The sequence below is a fragment of the Protopterus annectens genome, chromosome 2.part0 (assembly GCF_019279795.1).
Source record: "Protopterus annectens isolate FY-2018-M chromosome 2.part0, PAN1.0, whole genome shotgun sequence".
NCBI classification, from domain to species: Eukaryota; Metazoa; Chordata; order Ceratodontiformes; family Protopteridae; genus Protopterus; species Protopterus annectens.
This window is the reverse complement of record NC_056728.1, coordinates 1,156,270,399-1,156,291,686: the sequence shown is the minus strand read 5'-3', so window position 1 is coordinate 1,156,291,686 and position 21,288 is coordinate 1,156,270,399. Positions and strand designations below refer to the sequence as shown.

Below are 21,288 nucleotides of genomic sequence, written 5' to 3'. Positions count from 1 at the left end.
ACGAAACACTGGATCATTATATTTTTCACCATAGTACTCTTTCCTTAGTTCATCTTAACTCTTCGTTTACCGTAAGATATAATTATAACAACAGCGTACAGCTGCTGTAGTCAGAATAGATCTGTGTTCTGCCATTAGGAGAAATAGTTTGCCTGTGCTCACTCTGTACGTATATTCAGCTCACTCAACATTTTTTTTCATTTAAATCACATAGAAATGAGGAACACTTCAAAATAAAAAGGCGATACCGCCTTACTTACAGTGTATTATAAGAACATAGTAGGCACAGTTTTCATGATCCATCGCTAACAGTAGCATTTTATGGAGTTTTTACCAGGAAAAGAATGGGCTTTGAATGCCAAATACAAAAAATAAGATGCTGGGATATATTAAGCGTTTAACTGTTTGTTTAGGAACCCCAAAACAAAGCGTACTTCACTTTGGGAATTAAAACGAGACTGGAACACCGGATGTACAATAAATGTAAAGTGAAATGACACTGTGAGACACTACCTGACGCGATCAAAGTGGGTGTTACTCTAGACAGCCTGAACTCGGAATACAATTCCTGTGAAACTAATGTGAGATGTAGAATGGCAGACCAGAGTGGTACTAATAATAGTCATAATAATGCTCAACCGATTAACCCTAATATTCCAGATTTTGAAGAGTCATCGCGAATAAACACTAATGTGTTTCATGTGGGGTCATTTGGGGCTTTGTGGAAAGAAAAACTATTGCCACGAGATTTTTCATTGGACGATACTGAGATGGAAGAGGAGGAGGACGAAGAGAATGTAGTTCAGGAGCTCGGATGCTCCTCTGCAACAGCTGCCGAGCTAGAAGTTGTTTGCAGGTATCTTGCAGAATTAGTTGCATCTTGCGTGTTTCTTTGTGTACATTAGTTGCCTGTCTTATGAATAGTTTGCAGATGTGAAGATTTCCGAGCCGTTTCGAGGGCTTACCAGCTGTAACAATTTTTGCCTCGTATTTTAGGTCTGTTCTTCATAAAATTTGCATTTTTTCGGGCAAATTGGTGAAGATTGAAGGCACTAAATTACGACAAACATTGTAGTTTCAGACTTCATGTTCTTCTGAAAAATGCATGTTAATTGACAACTTATTACTTTAGCAGTTTTCTAAGTTTATAAAGCAGTGTTTAAACATTGCCCTTATTTTTTTTTTTTGGGGGGGGGGCTTCCCCATAATTTTTTAGCTTTGTCCAGATGTCTTGCACTTGGCCAGAGGGCATACCTGTCAACCTCTGTTTGTACTGCTGTTTCTAAAGATGGATTAAATTCAAGCTGTACCTTTTCTGATACTTTCAAAATCAACCAGCCCAAGTTTTGTCGCTTACTTGCTGATCTTTAATCCATTAAATCTGCAGTTTTCTATTAGTGCATATAATTGTCTCACAAAAGCTTCCAAATACTGTAAAAACACGCTATCTTCGGTGTTATTTCTTTTTGGCACAACGTATGTATTGAGTTTAATTACTGGTTCATGTGGCCATCTGTAAATGCAAAAGAGCTATATGTGGTCTTGACCTCAATGTCCATTGAAAACAAAATTGTGTTTACCTGTTTTTTCTTTTTGTAATTTTGAGGCAGTATGAAATTGTATAAATCTCCTCTCAAGGCAGGCCAGAAAATAGATGTTAAACTGAGGCCCCATTTGCTTGGCTTGATGGTAGCTTGGGTGAATTTAAGAGATTCCACAGCACTTATTGAAAATAATAGGGGAAGTTCCCTTGGCCCCTGGCCAAATTTCCCGTAATAAGTATGAATACAACATCTGATCTCCCCTGAAAAAAAGGCCATTGGCCTAGTGGGACTAACCCAGTCAACATAGTTTAAGTAAAATAAAAAGAAAAAAATCGGTTTTGAAAAGTCAGATGTCTCTGGTGGGAGAAGAAATGTGGTATTTTAAAGTGCTTTAAGTATGGTAAAAAAAGACTTTGTGAGGTAATATTGTTTTTTTTTTTATCAATGCAACTACCTTTGAGCATTTTTGATCACGCAGCATGGAGTGGTTTTGTAAGCTATAAATGTATTTTTGTTTTTCTGTATCAACAATATCCCGATTCTGACACAATGTCAGGTGGTGCTACAAAATTCAGCTTGGGTTATAGTAAACCGGTAACTTTATTACAAAGTGTATGGCAACAAAACCATGTTAACGCTTGAGCATCTGTCAGCCAACTGACCAATAGCTCAATACTTGCAGTGCATAATGTTGCAGACTTGTTCTTAAATGGGTATTGTCACAGCGGGTGTGCTGTCCTTTTGTATGAGGTGTTAAACTGAGGCCCCATCTTCCTGAGTTGATGGTATTGCAGATGGGTGTAGAAGATCCCACAGGACCTTTCAGAAATAGTAGGGGAAGATATACAGGCAGACAACCCTACACTAACAATTTCAGTTTGTTTTTCACTGCATTATACTTTGTGTTATAATATCATTCAGTTTGAACAAGATGCCAGTTAGGGGTTTCATCACTGCTGGTAATTCTTTTTACTAGTTCAGCCTTCAGCTTATGGTTTGTGCATAATTAACAGGAGGACTTCATAAGCCATTTTTCAGTTTGTGCTGTCTAGGAATATGTATGTAAAAGTTAAAATTAGTATAGTTAGATATCACCTTTGAATCATTGCTCCGTTGTTGCAGTTACAACTAGGTTATTCTGTGTGAGCATGCCCCAAGTTTTAACGTTTTGTTGTTTGTGATGATAATTATATTCGGTAATGCTTTTCTTAGCCCGTTTTAACCACCTTTATTACATCATTACTTAAGACATAGACACATGCCATTAGAAAATAAAAAAATCCATTGGCATTTTTGTTTAAATGCATTATGTATTACATATGTTTTATTTCTAACGTCTGTCATTCACTCCGTTATATAAGTTCAATTCCTGCTTTCCCTTAAACCTCATCCCTTCCTCTCCTGAACGTTATTCTACATGTGGTGTTCCCACAAATTCCATTTCTATGTAATTTGTTCCTTCCCTTTTCTAAAGCTCCCACCTTCAATTCTTTTATCTCTCTCTTAACATTCAATACTTCATTTACAGTAGGTTTAGCTTTTGAGTTTCATTTCCTAGTAATTATCCAACAGCATTAAACTTAGTAAGGCCTTATTATGTAGAGGCAGTTCAGATCCTGTGTCCCAGCTCAAAAGAATAATTTCTTTAGTTACAACCATTTTCTCCTCCAAATTTCTGATGGAGTACTATACCGGGAATTTTTAAAATCTGCCAACTTGTTACCCTCAAAAGTATGTTCCCCAGTTACTTCTGTCCTTCCCATCACACCTCCAGCATATGCTAGCTACTTGAGGAAAAGTTCTCCAAAGTTTGCTTGAGGCATAAAAAATACCTATGCATGCACTTCCAACAAACATCCTAAATTTTCTGGACTTTTGTTGCATATTTGGGAGCCATACCAGAGCCATACTAATGTTCTCCCATTGTTCCTTTGTAAATTGCTTTTTTTACCTATGTCTCCCCCCACAGTCCTTTCTAACCTTGTCTGTTTGATTCTAATAGTTGTTATGCAATATTTTGTATGTCCTAATAATTATTCCTTTAACAATTATCTTTGTGTTAAGCTCTACTAAAAACCCTACCAGAGCAGATCTTGTACACCACTGTTTTATCTCTTATTCTTAACTATTAATTGTTGAGCCTCCTCTTCCTCTCAACTTGGCATAATTAAGTCTTCATAAATATTTCCATTGGTGCCTTTCTTGGTTTCCACATTCCTCTGATTTTATACAAATTTTTATACATTTCTAAAATATCTGTATAGGAGCTGTAGTTATTTTTCTTGTCATATGCTCCCTACATTTGGCAACAACCTTTTTTTTCATCTACTTTCTGTTGCCCAAATCATTTTCATGTTATCCCATTCACTAACTGTCACTTCTAAAGAAACCTATATCTTCTCTAATAACTCAAATAATTTCCACTACCCATTCCTTAAATTCCTCTGTTTTAATAGGTAGTTTAACCAGTGTCTCGTTTGTTTATTTATTTATTTATTGCATTTGTTGACTGGGAGAGTCCACTTGGCCATGTCGGCCCGTTTTCAGTGGAGACCCGGGGAGAAAAGCTCCACAAGAAAATTACATTACATTAATATCAATAGTGAACAAAGAGATTTGGTAATGGACAATATTCAGTCAGAAGCATTAAGTAGTAGTAGTAGAACAGGAAATCAAATTATGCACATATAAACCAATCTGGCAAATAAAATGCTCATTAGGTAGTCATGTGTCTATCAATTTATTTTGGAAAAAAAATGTTTGTTTGTGTCTTTCTGCATTTCCGGTTAGGGGTCGCCACAGTGGAACTCAGGTCAACTAATGATTGACAGTTGATTTTTACGTACCGGCTTGCCAGGCCTAACGCACAACCTTCAACGAAGGTACGCCCATTCACGCATGTCTCCACGCAGAAGACGCTCTAGCTGAACATCGAACCAGACAGTGTCTTACTGTGAGGCGACAACGCTACCACAGCAGGTCTTATTTTGGAAAAAAAAATAAAAGGAAAAAAATTTAAGGCGGTGCTTTAGGTAGGAGCATGGGAAGGGCATTCCCATTTCTAGGACAGGTGTGAGAATAGGTGGGTTTTGAAGTTGTTATGTTTAGGCATGTTGCGTAGTTGAGAGGGATTTCAACTTCATTACTGTGCCATTTTATCTTAGTTTTTATTGGTGCATGATTTGAAGTAGTTATTGATTGTTTGTCAGAGCTTTCAATTAAACGCACATGTTCATGTGAGATATTATTTCTATCTGGTATAGGCCAGTACCTTGAGGAATAATATGCAAATTCCAAGTTCTTGATTGCTGAATTCACATTTTCCATACCAAATGTTTTCATAAATTTCTTAATAAATCTATCCTCGTTTGCTACATTTTCCAATGTAGGTCTTCCTGATAAATCCTCTATTGCAAATCAAGTTTCAATCGTGGCCATAAATAATCTCTGCTGAATGCAGATTATTTTTTCACAATTTTTTCTTAAAGTCCATAACATAATTTCTGTTAATGTAAAGGCATGCTCGCGTGATCCTCCTCCCATGCCAGTAGCCCCCTACTGCTACAAATCTACCATAACTTCCTTTTTAACTCTTCTAATTTTGTTTCTTAGAACTAGCCAGTTTTTTAGTTTCAGCACTCAAGTCTGTTTGAGTTCATAATTCATTGTAAGCACTAAATAAGCTACAAATTACTACAGCACTCGACTTTCCTCACTTGTCTAGAGGAAAACCGTTTCTAGTACTTAACAAATAAGCACCTATCCAGGCATGTCTAAGGGTCAGCTCCCAGTGTTTTCTCCTGTCTACTTGATGAATCTGGGCATCTTGGAGCAATGCAGCAATTGCCTCCTGTACACAGACAACCCTCTCCTCCTACCGCCCAACACTACAGCCTGTGAGAGATGCACTTGTATAACCAAACTGGAAGCAAAATTCACCCAAGACTGGACTAGACAGTCAAGAGGAGAAGGTAAACATTTGCACCACACCACACTCATCACTTAGTTCCTCAAAACCTACACCACCAAAACACATGCACAGAAATGCAAAACACACATCTACTTTCACGAAGGCTCTCGGTAAAAACCTGCCCAAGCAACAGGGACCTCCAAAGCAGAAACGCAAGCAACCGCCACCCTCCCAACAAAACCCAAATGACACAGCCCACAAACTCGTGTGCCACTCAACCACAGCCCATAAGGCATAACAACGTACCCAACACTCATAGGTGACTCTATAGTCAGGCACACTGATGTTCCATTCATCAGGCTAAACAAGGAGAAGGTTACTGTCAGTTGCCTGTCGGGTGCCAGGATCTGCCACATAACGCATGAACTCGGGTCACTCCACAACAAGTACAAATATGTCTCTCATTGTCCATGTTGGTGTGAATGACCTGAGACATACTTCCCTGGACTACATGAAAAGGGACATGGAGGAGCTGTCTGATCTTGTAGCCCAGGCAGGTTTGAAACTAGCTCTGAGTAGCATCCTGCCATCACCCAGAATGATACCACAGTACAAGGACAAAATTATTGGCTTCAACAATTGTTTAAGTTTTTGGTGTCATTATAAGGGGATCCAGTATCTGTCTGCCTGGGATGACATGATCGACAAACCACGATGCTTTGCCAGAGATGGCCTGCACCTTCCACCCCTGGGATTCCGGATACTGGCTAAGACTCTAGCCACCCATATAGTGCCTTTTTTAGGCAGGGTTAAAATGAAAAATTCACCACTGTAACAGGTGCAAGCAAGCAAAATCTGAGGGTAATGCTGCTCAATGCTAGAAGAGTAAACCACAAGATGGGTTGCCAACTGGCTCACTGCTAGAACCCACACTGTGAAAGTAGCAGACTCCAAATCCAACTTCAGACCAGTGACAAGTGGAGTACCATATGGTTCAGTCCTGGGTCATCTCCTGTTTGGTATCTACTTCTCTGAAGTACAGGCTAACACAGAAGATCTTTGGCTAACCAAGTTCTCAGATGACTGCAAACTAGGAGCCATAATCAAAACTCCAAAAGATGTGTACATCCTACAAAAGGGCCTCTCTGAGACAGATGCCTAGTGTCAAAGCCATGGCCTCAAGCTCAATGCCAAAAATGTATTGTCATCCCTTTTGGTAAAAACTCTGTACCCATGAACTACTACATAGGCAGTAGTCTACTTAACACCAAAAGTGTGATGAGACCTTGGGACACAGGTGGACAGTAGTCTTTCCTTTGATAATCACATCGCCACAGTAGTCAGGAAATCCTTTTACGTGGCACACCATCACAAAAGGTTTCTCATCCAGAAAAAGAGGTTATTCTTCCCCTCTACCTGTCACTCATTAGACCCATTATAGAGTACAGCGCTCCTTTTGGTATGTACATCACAAGACATCTACAACTGGAAAGGCCGCAGAAATACCTCACAAAGAGGATTACCGGCCTCAAACAGATGCCCTACGCAGACCGTCTTAAGAAACTGCAGCTTTACTCCGTCACATGTCACCTACTCAGAGGCGATCTCTGCCTAACACACAAAGCTATGATAAACCCAGAGCCTTTGGACATGCTCCACTTAAAGAAATCCCAATCCCTCTGAGCTGCACGCTCTAGGGAGCTAAACCTTGTCACCACAATAAACAGAACATGCTGGTGGGATACATTCCTGTCTCAGGGACTTCCCATACTCTGGAACAAACTACCTAGCTATATCAAACAAAGCTCCTCATTAGCACTCCTCAAGAAAAATCTTGATGATTGGATGGGAGATAGGAAATTCACCCCGGGGATCACTTCTGTGGCTCTGCTCGACAGTGGCACAGGAAAATTATTTTCTTGGGTGGCGAAAGCAAGGATACCTTTTGGCAAGGTTTATATAGGCCCTAGGGCCAACAGCCTAGTACTTGCCTATGAATCACTAATGGAGCCCCTCTAGCAATCAGTATTATTACCTCCTCTTTCCTTTGTCTGCTGAAATCCTTTGTGTCAAATTCCCATGTTTGTATTTATTCAAATGTGTCTCCTGCAGCATTGCTGTTTGCACCCTACATTTAGTAATATAATTTACTGATAAGGCCATTTGCATTCCATGATGGCCATTATGATAGAAAGCTATTGCTGTCACTTATTACACATGACAGCTCTTTTGAATGTGTCGAAAAATAACTAAAAAAAAAAACTAGTAAAAAATAAAATGTGAAACGTAACTGAAAAGCACGGATTACTTTATTACAAACAACACTGAGCGCTTTCACCCTCCACAATGCAGGTTTCATCAGAGTAATTACATAATGAAGCAGCTTATCTTATATAATCATGTTTAACCTGTAATATCCACTCAACAATAAATTGATTAATAAGTGTAATTGCAACAATTCCATTTAAAGTCACCAACACAAGGATAAATAGCAGATGTACTGTGTGTAACATACCTTACTACTTTAATAATTTAACCTTAAAAATCATACCTATAATATCCACTCAACAATAAATTGATTAATTAATAAGTGTAATTGCAACAATTCCATTTAAAGTCACCAACACAAGGATAAATAGCAGATGTACTGTGTGTAACATACCTTACTACTTTAATAATTTAACCTTAAAAATCATATATACTGTTCTTTTTAAAAAAGTTTTGTGCAATGCTTTTATATGTCTGTTAACAAATAAATATGTAACCTAACCAATGTAAAGTTACACCTATAATGACAACAGTTATTTCCTTATAATAAAATAAAATAAATATGTATGTATATAGTGTTGTTTAAAATAAGTTAATATTAAAATGTGTTAAAAAACATCAGTTTTGTTTGTGTTAATTTATGAATGTACTTAATAAATATGTTTAATAAGTTGTGCTTGTTTACGTATATATTTCATATAAAATTTATTAAATATTTAATTATATGTTGTGTGAATTTAATTTTAACTTACTAACAATAGATATGTGTTCGTTAATTCCTGGTTTACTACATGCATTCAATCTTAACTGCCATAAACATTCCTTCAACTCTAACAGTGCATTAACATCCCCTTCTTTTGTAGTGGTTTGAGGTAACCTATCTATAACAAAAAAGAGAAATTTCTTAAAATCCGGGCAAGTTAAACTGTGTACAAATAATGAATTTGTTAATTTTTTATTTTTAATGTCCCTATTATGTTCTGCTATTCTTTCTTTAGGTTACCTAATTGTCTTTCCAAATATAGAATGCCCGACATGACAGGCATATGGCTACATAAATGACTAATTTTGTATTACAATTTACATGCCCTGGGCACCTAATGGTACGATTGTGACCTTTAATTGTAACATAAGGTCCATCTCTAATAAATCTGCATGACCTACAAAAACCACATTTTTTCATCTGTGAGTCTCTAAATCTGGTCTCACCTTCAAAATAATCCTTAAGATTTTTACCCCTACTAAAGACTATTGTGGGGTTTAGACCTATTTCTTGTAGAATGTCACTTTGATTAATAAATACTTTGTCCCAAGCTTCATAATTATGTCTTTTATTAAAGGTGCACTATTACTATATGGTAATATCATAGCATTTGATTTGTGATTAACATTACCTTGTTGTGTACTTCTATTTGACAAACCATATTTTAATATGGGTTGGTAATCAATTTCTCTCTTTTTTGTCACCTCATTCCTGATGTTTAGCATCAACTTGTTAGGATATCCTCTCTCAGTCAACATATCAATTAAATAGTTGATTTCATTTTCAAAAATGTTGTCTTCACTAATCATCCTAGAAAGTCTTACCATCTGTCCTTTAACCAGACGTTTCTGAAAGGCTGGGTGGCAACTTTTGTAATGCAGATATGAGTTTGAGAATGTTTTTTTCCTATAAATATTTGACTCTAGTTCGTTACCCTTTTTATATAATTTAATATCCAAATATTCACCACATTCTTTATTAATACTGTATGTAAACGTCAGGAATGAGGTAGTGTTGTTGAGATATTCTATGAATTCTTTTATTTCGTCTTGACTACCCTTCCAAAACAACAAGATATCGTCAAGGAATCTTAAGTATAAATCAATTTTAGACCAGTGTTTACATCCAAAAACATATTTCTTTTCCCAAATAGCCAAAACTAGATTGGCATAAATGGGGACACATCTTGCCCCCATAGCTACACCTGAACATTGTTTATAATGCTCACCTCCATGTCTAAAAAAATTATTATCCAGTACCATCTCCATAATTTCTAGCATAGTTTTCCTTTTAACTGTGTGCATTTTACTATAACATTCCAGACTTCCTTCAAAAAGCTGCAAGCCTTTATTTAGGGGAATGACTGAAAATAAATTAACAACATCAATTGTCACTATATAAATTGTATCTAAGTTGCTTTTATTATAGTCTTTAAGTTTTTCTAAGCAAAAAAACTATGCTAGAAATTATGGAGATGGTACTGGATAATAATTTTTTTAGACATGGAGGTGAGCATTAAAAACAATGTTCAGGTGTAGCTATGGGGGCAAGATGTGCCCCCATTTATGCCAGTCTAGTTTTGGCTATGTGGGAAAAGAAATATGTTTTTGGATGTAAACACTGGTCTAAAATTGATTTATACTTAAGATTCCTTGACGATATCTTGTTGTTTTGGAAGTGTAGTCAAGACGAAATAAAAGAATTCATAGAATATCTCAACAACACTACCTCATTCCTGAAGTTTTACATACAGTATTAATAAAGAATGTGGTGAATATTTGGATGTTAAATTATATAAAAAGGGTAACGAACTAGAGTCAAATATTTATAGGAAAAAAACATTCTCAAACTCATATCTGCATTACAAAAGTTGCCACCCAGCCTTTCAGAAACGTTGTCTGGTTAAAGGGCAGATGGTAAGACTTTCTAGGATGATTAGTGAAGACAACATTTTTGAAAATGAAATCAACTATTTAATTGATATGTTGACTGAGAGAGGATATCCTAACAAGTTGATGCTAAACATCAGGAATGCGGTGACAAAAGAGAGAAATTGATTACCAACCCATATTAAGATATGGTTTGTCAAATAGAAGTACACAACAAGGTAATGTTAATCACAAATCAAATGCTATGATATTACCATATAGTAATAGTGCACCTTTAATAAAAGACGTAATTATTGAAGCTTGGGACAAAGTATTTATTAATCAAAGTGACATTCTACAAGAAATAGGTCTAAACCCCACAATAGTCTTTAGTAGGGGTAAAAATCTTAAGGATTATTTTGAAAGTGAGACCAGATTTAGAGACTCACAGATGAAAAAATGTGGTTTTTGTAGGTCATGCAGATTTATTAGAGATGGACCTTATGTTACAATTAAAGGTCACAATCGTACCATTAGGTGCCCAGGGCATGTAAATTGTAATACAAAATTAGTCATTTATGTAGCCATATGCCTGTCATGTCAGGCATTCTATATTGGAAAGACAATTAGGAAACTTAAAGAAAGAATAGCAGAACATAATAGGGACATTAAAAATAAAAAAAATAACAAATTCATTATTTGTACACAGTTTAACTTGCCCGGATTTTAAAAAAAATTCTCTTTTTTGTTATAGATAGGTTACCTCAAACCACTACAAAAGAAGGGGATGTTAATGCACTGTTAGAGTTGAAGGAATGTTTATGGCAGTTAAGATTGAATGCATGTAGTAAACCAGGAATTAACAAACACATATCTATTGTTAGTAAGTTAAAATTAAATTCACACAACATATAATTAAATATTTAATAAATTTTATATGAAATATATACGTAAACAAGCACAACTTATTAAACATATTTATTAAGTACATTCATAAATTAACACAAACAAAACTGATGTTTTTAACACATTTTAATATTAACTTATTTTAAACAACACCATATACATACATATTTATTTTATTTTATTTTATTATAAGGATATAACTGTTGTCATTATAGGTGTAACTTTACATTGGTTAGGTTACAATATTTATTTTGTTAACAGATATATAAAAGCATTGCACAAAACTTTTTTAAAAAGAACAGTATATATGATTTTTAAGGTTAAATTATTAATGTAGTAAGGTATGTTACACACAGTACATCTGCTATTTATCCTTGTGTTGGTGACTTTAAATGGAATTGTTGCAATTACACTTATTAATTAATCAATTTATTGTTGAGTGGATATTATAGGTTAAACATGATTATATAAGATAAGCTGCTTCATTATGTAATTACTCTGATGAAACCTGCATTGTGGTGGGTGAAAGCGCTCAGTGTTGTTTGTAATAAAGTAATCCGTGCTTTTCAGTTACGTTTCACTTTTTATCTTTTGAATGTGTATTAACAACTTTTGTCTTGTATGCAGACATTGATGTGTGGCAGGTTGGTCTCTTATGCATTTGGTTCTTATCATCATTTGGACCCGTGACCTGTCACATTTTTCAAGCTTTTTACAGCATGCCTATTTTGGAGGAATGTCCTTGTTTTCAGGCCTGATTTATCCCAGTACATGATGTACCTATTTTGGAGGAATGTTCCTATTTTCAGGCCTGATTTGATTTATCCCAGCTCACGATATACCTATTTTGGAGGTATGTCTCTCTTTTCTGTCTTGATTTACCTATTCACACAATTTTCTGAATTTCCCTCATTACGTGATTTTTCAAGCTGTCTGATACACAGAAAACCACACTAAATGACCAGCATACACCAATAATTTAAAGAAAGAGGACATACAACTTACAGCAGCTTTCTTTTTCTGGGTCAAAAATATATGATCCTGAGTGGTAGAATTTTGCAATACAGTTTGGTAACGTCTGTAGATTGACATTCTTTGATGATATGCTTTTTCCTTCATTTTGTCACACTTTTTTTTTAAACTTGTGTTCCTGTGTTGCATCTCACATTCCTACTGGTATTCAGCTTTTATACTAATTAGATGTTCATAATTTGGCTGGATGTACATACTTTTCAATGGACTTTGTTCCTGTTTTCAATGTATGCAGGTTGAGAGGTTATTCTTCGATGAAGTTACCTCTCCTCCGAAAAAATCCTAAGATTTTCAGAACCCTCATCCACTTTTAACTTGGCAGCAACATACAAAACTTTGTACTTTTTCAGTAAATCATCCATCCACAACCCCTTTTTCCCATTTTTGCACATGGGGTCGGGGTGTCACTTCAACAGTGACAGTCATCTAGAGTCAGGGTTTACACCACTGGGTGGCTAGCCGTGATGTGGTAGTTCTTTTACAAGACGCACATGCGCGCGCAACCAATTTAGAGTGTCCAGTTCACCTACTGCATCTCTTTGGAATGTGGGTGGGAACTGGAGCACTTTGAGGAAACTTGTGTGAACACCGGGAGGACATGCAGACTCCACACAGAAGGCAACCCAGCCAATAGTCAAACTTTGGAAGTCCTGCTAATGATGCTGCTCATTCACTCAGTGGTCAATATATCATTAGCTTATCATGCTAATGATATGCTGACCATTTTTAAGCTAATGATATTCTGAGTGAGTGAGCTTACCATCAATAAGCTACAGCAATACTAATGTAAGTGTTAGTTTAGGGACTTCCATTTTAAAGTAGTAGTTAGGCTTTAGACAAGCTAAAGGGTAAAGTAAATTGTGTTTCATTTATGCATAAAAGACAGTTAAGAAGAAAGAAAAATAACCTTGCTGGTCAAGCATGAGAGGCAGTTTATTAAAATGAAAAAATGTTCTTTTTTCAAGGGAAGGATACAATCTTGCCAGCTACGGAAAGTTCCGTAATGGAATGTTAAATAAAGCACATACGAGACAAAGGCTGAGACCAAGATTAGGAGGAGTAAATAAGAAAAAATACTGGACTGAAGCAATATAATATGTTGTGTTCAAGATAGCAGTTCAGTTAATGTTAGTTAGTTTGTTCGACTTGGCACTACAAAGAAGATTAAGATACAATACAGGCACTCAAGCCTGAGTACAGAAGACGGGTCAAATGACGATTATTTTAGTTTATGTTGTTCAGGACATTAGAATAGGATGTGCAGTAACTTTGAATATTGTTTATCAGCACTGTTAATGAAGACAATATTCGGATATTAACAGCAACGTGGCACTTGGTGTATAAGAACCAAAAAATCAAAAACACCAAATCCAAGGCTGAAACCAAGGAACACAGCAAAGGGATAACTTAACTCCTCTTAAATTGACACTTTCGTCAGATGACTTCTTCAGAACCGCATGACAGTAAAAAAATAAATCACAATATATATCTACACTTTAAATGATAGCAATTATTGAATTACGCTGTTTTAACTTGTCTAAAAGCTATATAAAACAGAATTTAATCCAAAAATATTTAATATGTATATATGTAAAAATAATGAGCAAGCTCATAAAATCACTATCATTTTTTAATTTGTAATTTCCGATCTTTTAAAAAAACAGTTGATATTAATGGCATCATTCATACCAGACCTCTGGTCTGCCTGCAGCTTGATCTGCCATTTGGCTTCCCTTTGCTTCATATAATTTTTAAACCCCCCTCCCAGATGTCTTTGGTACATTGTTCTAAAATGGAAAATAAACTTTCTAAAACCCAAACATTCATAACTATGTTCATAAAGTGCTTGATTTTTGTCTTTCTTTTTCATGTTGTATGTGTGCTCTCATCCTTACATTTAAACTCCTGGTAGTCATTCCAACATAGAAAGCTTGACATTTGTCGCATACTGCGATATAAACCACCCCTTTTGTTTTGCAGCAAAAATTGCCTGGAACTCCTATAGTATAAGGGATGTGTGGTAACTGAATATATGGTCTCTCTAAGATATACCTGCACATAATACGGGTAATTGAATATACGGTCCCTCTAAGATATACTTGCATATAGTACAGTCAAAACACTTGTACATACCCCTAGGTTTATGACTAGTAGATGAGTTGGGGACATTTTCATTTTTATCCCTACCTTTTACAAATAATCTTTTAAAATTATAATCATTCCTATATATACACATGGGTTTACCCCCTATGGCTACTGATAGGTCATAATTACCTTCAATAACTTTCCAGTTATGTTCTATTATATGGCGTATGCTCACATTGTCCACATTCATACTCGTGCTAAAACATAGAGGATCGTCTTTGTTGCAAGACTTTTTTTACACTAGGCATTAAGCCCTTAATCAAAATGGGGGAATATTTAGTCTTCCATTGGTCAAAATTACTTTTGCTCAAAAGAACTTCTTGATATCCCCCATCTAAAAATAACTGTATGATGTATTCAAATTCATCTACCAATTGTTGGTCATCACTAGTCATCCTGCTTGCTCTGATGAACTGCCCTATAGGTATGTTATTTCTCATAAATTTAGGATGTTGACTGGTTGCATGCACATAGTTATTTTTAAAAGTCTTTACGAAAAATCTTACTATGAAACTTTCTACTTGCCTCATTCCATGTTAGTGTGACATCCAGAAAATCAATACAACTTCCTTTGTTTCCCAAAACAAACTTCATTTAACTTGTGACAAAACAAATTGACTTCTTCATGTCCCCCATTTAATACAAAAACCAAGTCCTCTATAAATCTCTTATAGTATATAATGTTAAATTCAAATTTCAAAGGTTCCAGAATAGTATGTTCCCACCACCCCATCACTATATTAGCAAATGTGGGGGCTACTGGGGAACCCTTAGCCACCCCCTTTATTTGTTTGTAATATTTTTTATTGAAAACAAAAAAAAATTGTTTTCAAGTAACACTTCTAAGGCATCACAATAAAAATTAACTGCTGTGTTGTGCATATCACAATATTGATGTAAATATGCTCTAACACAATCAATGCCCTTGTCATGAGGTGTAGATGTATACAAAGAAACAACATCGATAGTAAAAATAATATGCTGATTTGGGTCGAATATCTGGGCTTCATTGATCTCTCTAATACTGTTCAAGAAATCCCAAGAATCTTTTAAAAAGAATTCATTTTGACAACAAGCGGATTTAACACTGCATCAACCATCCTGGAAATACCATCAGTAACATACTTAGGAGCAGAAATGATTGGCCTAAAGGGGGGGTTTGTTAGGCTTTTATGGATCTTAGGAATGCCAAATATCACCCCCACTTTCGGATGTTCCACATCACAAAAATTGTACATAACTGAATCTAAGTTGCCACACATCAAATTGTCCTACAGAAAGTTTGAAACATAAAAAACAAAAAGTTTCCACCGAAACTATGAAGCCAATAACAGTTTAATGCTAAATAAGCCATAAAAGTTCCATAAAAATATCCACGAACAACTAAGCGTTTTCGTATATATATATATATATATATATATATATATATATATATATATATATATATACATGTTTTTTTCAAATGCGATGTACCATCAAGTAATGAAAGTATAACTGATATTTACATGCAAATATTATTTTATACATCATTGGACATGAATGCTTAGTGAAGGTTATATATATTATATGTATTGGTGAAAAAATTAAGTTTCAAGTATATTTTAAAGTATTTTAATTGTGGGGGTAAAGTTGACAATTGACAAGCCTTTTAATATATCAGGCAGTCACAAAAAATCAGTTCATGGTGTTTTAAGTGATTGTTAACTGTATTGAATGATAGGTTAATTAACAAAAGTGTAGTGTAGTTAATTAATGTAAAGGAAGTTGCACAAAAGGGGAGAATGCATTGTGAACGAACAACTCTGAAGATGCCTATGGTTTTTTAACCTTGGCGAAAGCGCTTAGTTGTTCGTGGATATTTTTATGGAACTTTTGTGGATTATTGAGCATTAAACCGTTATTGGCTTTATAGTTTCGGTGGAAACTTTTTGTTTTTTCTGTTTTGCTGGTCATTGACCAGTTGTGTTGTGTTTAAAAGTTAGAAACATATTTGAAACCATCACTTATGTCACTAAAACCAACTTTCCTATATTCCCATTCATTATTGAGCATGGCTTCCATTTTGTTGATATAATCACTTTGATTCATTAGTACTAACATTCCCCCTTTGTCACTTTTCATTCTTCTGATGTCATTGTTGTCCATCAAATCTTTCATAGCCACTCTCATATCTAAATCTAGATAATACTTATTTTTGCTATTCGTCATCTCCCTCAATTCCTTTTCACAAATAGTTTCAAATACTTGAATGGTGTGTGTTAGTGTAGGGTTGTAGCAGGAAGGTTTAAAAAACATACAATTAATTTCCTTGACATCTTTTAAAATGTACTTGCAATTTAACTTTCTCGTGAATTTTTTTAAAATCCAAAATGGTGTCAATAACATTGCCTGTTTGCTGGGAATAAAATTTGGCCCCAACTTCAGTACTTTGATATGCATAACATATAATTTTAAAATGTCATTATTCGACCTGCTACTGCTTAATCGTTGTCCGTAGATAATTCCGACATCAGTCCGGCTTTCTTTCTTGTCATCTTTTGTTGTTTGGAAGCTCTCTGTTCCTTCTCGGAGCCTAAAAAAGCTTTCTGTTTTGCTCCATTCTGAATGTCAGTTTTGTTAGTAGCTGAATTAAATACATTTCCCTGGGAAAAATATCGGAAATTACAAATTAGAAAATGACAGTGATTTTATGAGCTTGTTCATTATTTTTACATATATACATATTAAATATTTTTGAATTAAATTCTGTTTTATATAGCTTTTAGGTAAGTTAAAACAGCATAATTGAATAATTAATTGCTATCAGTTAAAGTGTAGATATATATTGTGATTTATTTTTTTACTGTCGTGGTTCCGAAGAAGTCATCTGACGAAAGTGTTAATTAAAGTGGTGTTACACTATCCCTTTGCTGTGTTCCTTTGTTTCAGCCTTAGATTTGTTTTTGTTTTTTTAATATTCGGATATTGTCAACATCTAATAAAGCCTTATTGAATGAACTACAGTGTTTGGAAAATTCATTCTGAAAAGTACATAAGACTTGTCCCTTAAAGGAGAGACTGTCACCTGTTCAGCATGAGTTTGGGTAATCAACAGATAAAGACTTTTGTTCTCAGTCTCATTACAGTATTTCCAGCTAATTACAGTACAGTGCAGTCTTATCAATTCTTATAGTAAGCATAATTATTTTACATGATTATTCATGTAACCATAGGTTCATAGATGTGTACTAGGCTAATGGCCCTGGAGCCTTTACAAGCCTAGCCCATAAAAGTGCCCTGGCATCGTGCCACCTGACATTATTTCCCAATGCCTCTATAAAGTAGAGCCACTACTGACATTATTTCCCAATGCCTCTATAAAGTAGAGCCACTGCAATGATCCCCGGGGTGAATTTTCTGTTTCCCATCCACTCACCAAGATTTCTTTGAAGAGGCCCAGTGAAGTGTTCTGCTTGACATGTATGGGAAATCTATTCCAGCGCATGGGCAGTCTCTGGGTTATGAACCTGTCCCTCCAGCATGTTCTGTTGATTGTGGTAATGAGGTTAAGGTCTCTGGAGCATGTGGTGCGGAGGGATTTGGATTTCTTTAGATGTAACATTTCTAACAGAGCTGGGTCAGACATGGCTTTGTAAGTCGAGCAGAGATCGCCTCTTAAGTAGATGATACGAGACCGAGAATAGGTGGAGTTTTTTTGAGTCTGTCCATGTAGGACATGTGTTTAAGGCTTAGGATCCTCTTCATGAGGTACTTTTGTGGCCTTTCCAGCTGTTGCATGTGTCTAGTGAGGTACATGCCAAATGGGGCATTATACTCGATTGGCCTAATAAGGGAAGAGTAGAGAGAGATGATGACCTCTTTCTTCCTGGGTGCAAAACCCTTGGTAATGAAATGTGCCACATAGAAAGACTTTCTGACCACAGTGGCAGTGTGGTATTCGGAGAGGTTGCTGTCAACCTGTGTCCCCAGATCTCTTATAAAACCTTCAGTGTTGAGTGGGCTCTCATCGATGTGGTAATTTTCCCAAAGGGGATGCTGACACATTTTTTGGCATTATAAGCTTAAGGCCATGGTTTTGACACCAGTCATTGGTCTCAGTGAGGCCTTTCTGTAGGATGTCTACATCACTTGGGCAGTTAATAATGGCTCCCAGCTTGCAGTCGTCTGCAAACTTGGTCAGCCAGAGTCCCTCCATGTTGGCCTGGACGTCTGAGAAGTAGATGCTAAACAGGAGAGGACCCAGGACCAATCCCTGTGGGACTCCACTCGTGACTGGTTGGCAGTCTGACTTGGAGTCCACAACTTTCACACTGTGGGTTCTATCTGTGAGTCAATTTCCAATCCACCTAATAATATAGGGGTTGATGCCTAGTTTGGTGAGTTTATCAATACTTCCTGAGTGGGGAATGGTATCAAAGGCCTTGGCCAGATCGAGGTAGGTTGTATGAACTGCAGTGCCCTCATCCACAGCTCTGGTGACTGATTCAAAGAAGTCTACCAGGTTGGGCAGGCATGATCTACCTTTCACAAAACCAAATTGCGTTTGGATCTAGAGTTTGGAGATTCCCTATATCCTTGTTAATTAGGTCCACTATGATGCGCTCCATAGCCTTACATATCAGACTGGTCAGGCTAATGGGGCGATAATTCCCAGGGTCTGTAGTTGCTCCCCCTTTATGGAGAGGGTAGCAGTGTGCTATTCGGTAGGGACAAAGCCTGAGGTGAGGCTGTGCTTGAACAGGGCACACAGCTGTGGTGCCAGTTCACTTTGTAGCTCATGTAGAACACATCCAGCGATATTGTCTGGTCCCATGGAAGCTGTATTCTTGACCTTGGGCAATGCAGCTTTAACCCATGCTGCAGTAATGCTGAGTGACTGGTATTCCTCCGGTATTGTGATTGGTCCGTTAGGGGGGAGAGAGAGAGAGGTAAAGTTGGCACTGAATCTGTTGGCCAGTATGTTGGTGATATCTGTTGGCTCAGTATAGGAGGTACCATTGTGCAGTAACTCAGAGCAAACCTGGATACGTGGAGATTCTTGATACAACTATAGAAGGGTTTGTGGATGTTTAGTGTCTGCTGCAATTCTGCCTTCATAGCTGGCTTTAGAGGTTTTGATGAGGGATCTCAACTTTTTGTTGAGGCTAATAAAGGAGTTTTTCCAGTCTTCGGACTGACTTCACCTTTTTCTGCCACAGTTTCTTCCTTCTGTTGTAGAGTTTAATGGCAGGGGACCACCAATGGCAGGGCTTCCATTTTTTGGAGGAGAGCGTCTTGGTTCTGTAGGGTATGGCTATTTCCATGCATTTACGTACGTGTTCGTACAGCGCATTGGTGTATGATTTGGCAGTCATGCATCTATTTTCCATTGACATGGGTGCCGTGAAGTTAGCCACCTCTGTTTTTACGAGCCCAAAGTCAGCTTTGGAGAAGTTTTTCATGGTGGTTACCTTTACAAGGGGTGTGGGTGAGATGTGGATTTCCATGGTGATTAGTTTGTGATCAGCTCTAACCAGGGAGTAATTGACTATTTGTGTAGAACAGTAGTTGTCCATGTTAGTAATAGCCAGGTCAAGGATGTTGCCTCCTCTAGTCGGGGTAAGAATGAGCTGGTCCAGGGCATTGGAATTGACGGATTCCAGGAAGTGTTGGGCCAGTGTATTGGTGCATGAGTAGTTTTCCCAGTTGATGGAGGAGTAGTTGACGTCACCTAGTATGAGAATGTTGGGTTTGACCCTAATAGTTTCCAGGGCTTAGGAACGTGGAGTTGGGAGTCTTGGGACATGGTTGGGGACCTATAGCAGGCTATGACCTGAATCGCCGTCTTACCCAATGTTAGTTGTACTTGAAGTATCTCAGATGCGTTATGCTGGGCTACTAGTCTGGAGGTGTGCATATCCTTTATGAATATGGAAACACCACCCCATTTGGAGCTTCGGTCCATGTTCTGGGGCTGAAAGGTGTGGAATGAGGTATAGCCTGGCAGGGGTGCTTTCTGCTGCTTTAAACCAGGTCTCTGTTACAGCACAAATGTCAACATTCTCCATTTTGAGGAGTGCTTCGAACAAGTGCATCTTGAGATTTAGACTTCTAGTGTTGAGCAGCATGACCCTCAGATTGCATTTATTTATAGCTGTTATGGTGGCAATTTGGTCTTTGAAACATCGCCTAAAAAAGGCACTTTAGGGTTGACAAGAGCCTTAGCCAGTATCCGGAAACCCATGGGTGACAGATACAGGCCATCTCTGGCAATGCCTCGAGGTCTGTCAGTCAAGTCATCCCAAGCAGATACTGGATCCCCTTAGAATGACACCAGAAACTTGGCCAATTGTTGAAGTCAATCATTTTCTGCTTGTACTGAGGTATCATACTGGGCAATGGTAGGATGCTGCTCAGGGATAGGATCATACCTGCCTGGGCCACATAATCCGAGAGTTCCTCCATGTCTCTTTTCATGTAGTCCAGGAAGGTGCATCTCGGGTCATTCACATCCACATGGACAGTGAGTCATATTTGTATTTGTGGAGTGACCTGAGTGCATGTGTTATGTGTTGGATTCTGGCACCTGATAGACAGCTGACTGTTACCTTCTCCTTATTCAACCTAGTGAGTGGGGCATTGAGTAAAATATGATTAGTGTATTGGGCAAGCGGTTTTGCCTTAGGGGCTTAGGTTGAGGGGCACACTGTGTAGGTGAGCTATGTGTCTTGTTGTTTGTGCTGTGTTATGGTGGTCAAGTGCGTTTCTGGCTTGGATGTCTCTGTTGGGTAGATTTCTGTTGAGAGCCTCCACGAAGGTGGGTGTGTGGTTTGTGTTTTTTATGTGAGAACTGTGATGGTCGGTGTTCTGGAG

At 37.1% G+C, this 21,288-nt stretch overlaps 1 protein-coding gene across 1 annotated transcript in view; it reads left to right on the top strand.

The window, feature by feature from the left end:
• Nucleotides 1–102: 102 nt before the first annotated feature.
• Nucleotides 103–21,288, top strand: part of SNAPC3 (small nuclear RNA activating complex polypeptide 3) — a 451,523-nt gene continuing 430,337 nt past the window's right edge. Inside the window, exon 1 of the mRNA XM_044061357.1 lies at nucleotides 103–856. Within this exon, the coding sequence (XP_043917292.1) occupies nucleotides 594–856 (263 nt within the window). The 5' untranslated portion in view covers nucleotides 103–593. The remainder of the gene's footprint in view (nucleotides 857–21,288) is intronic.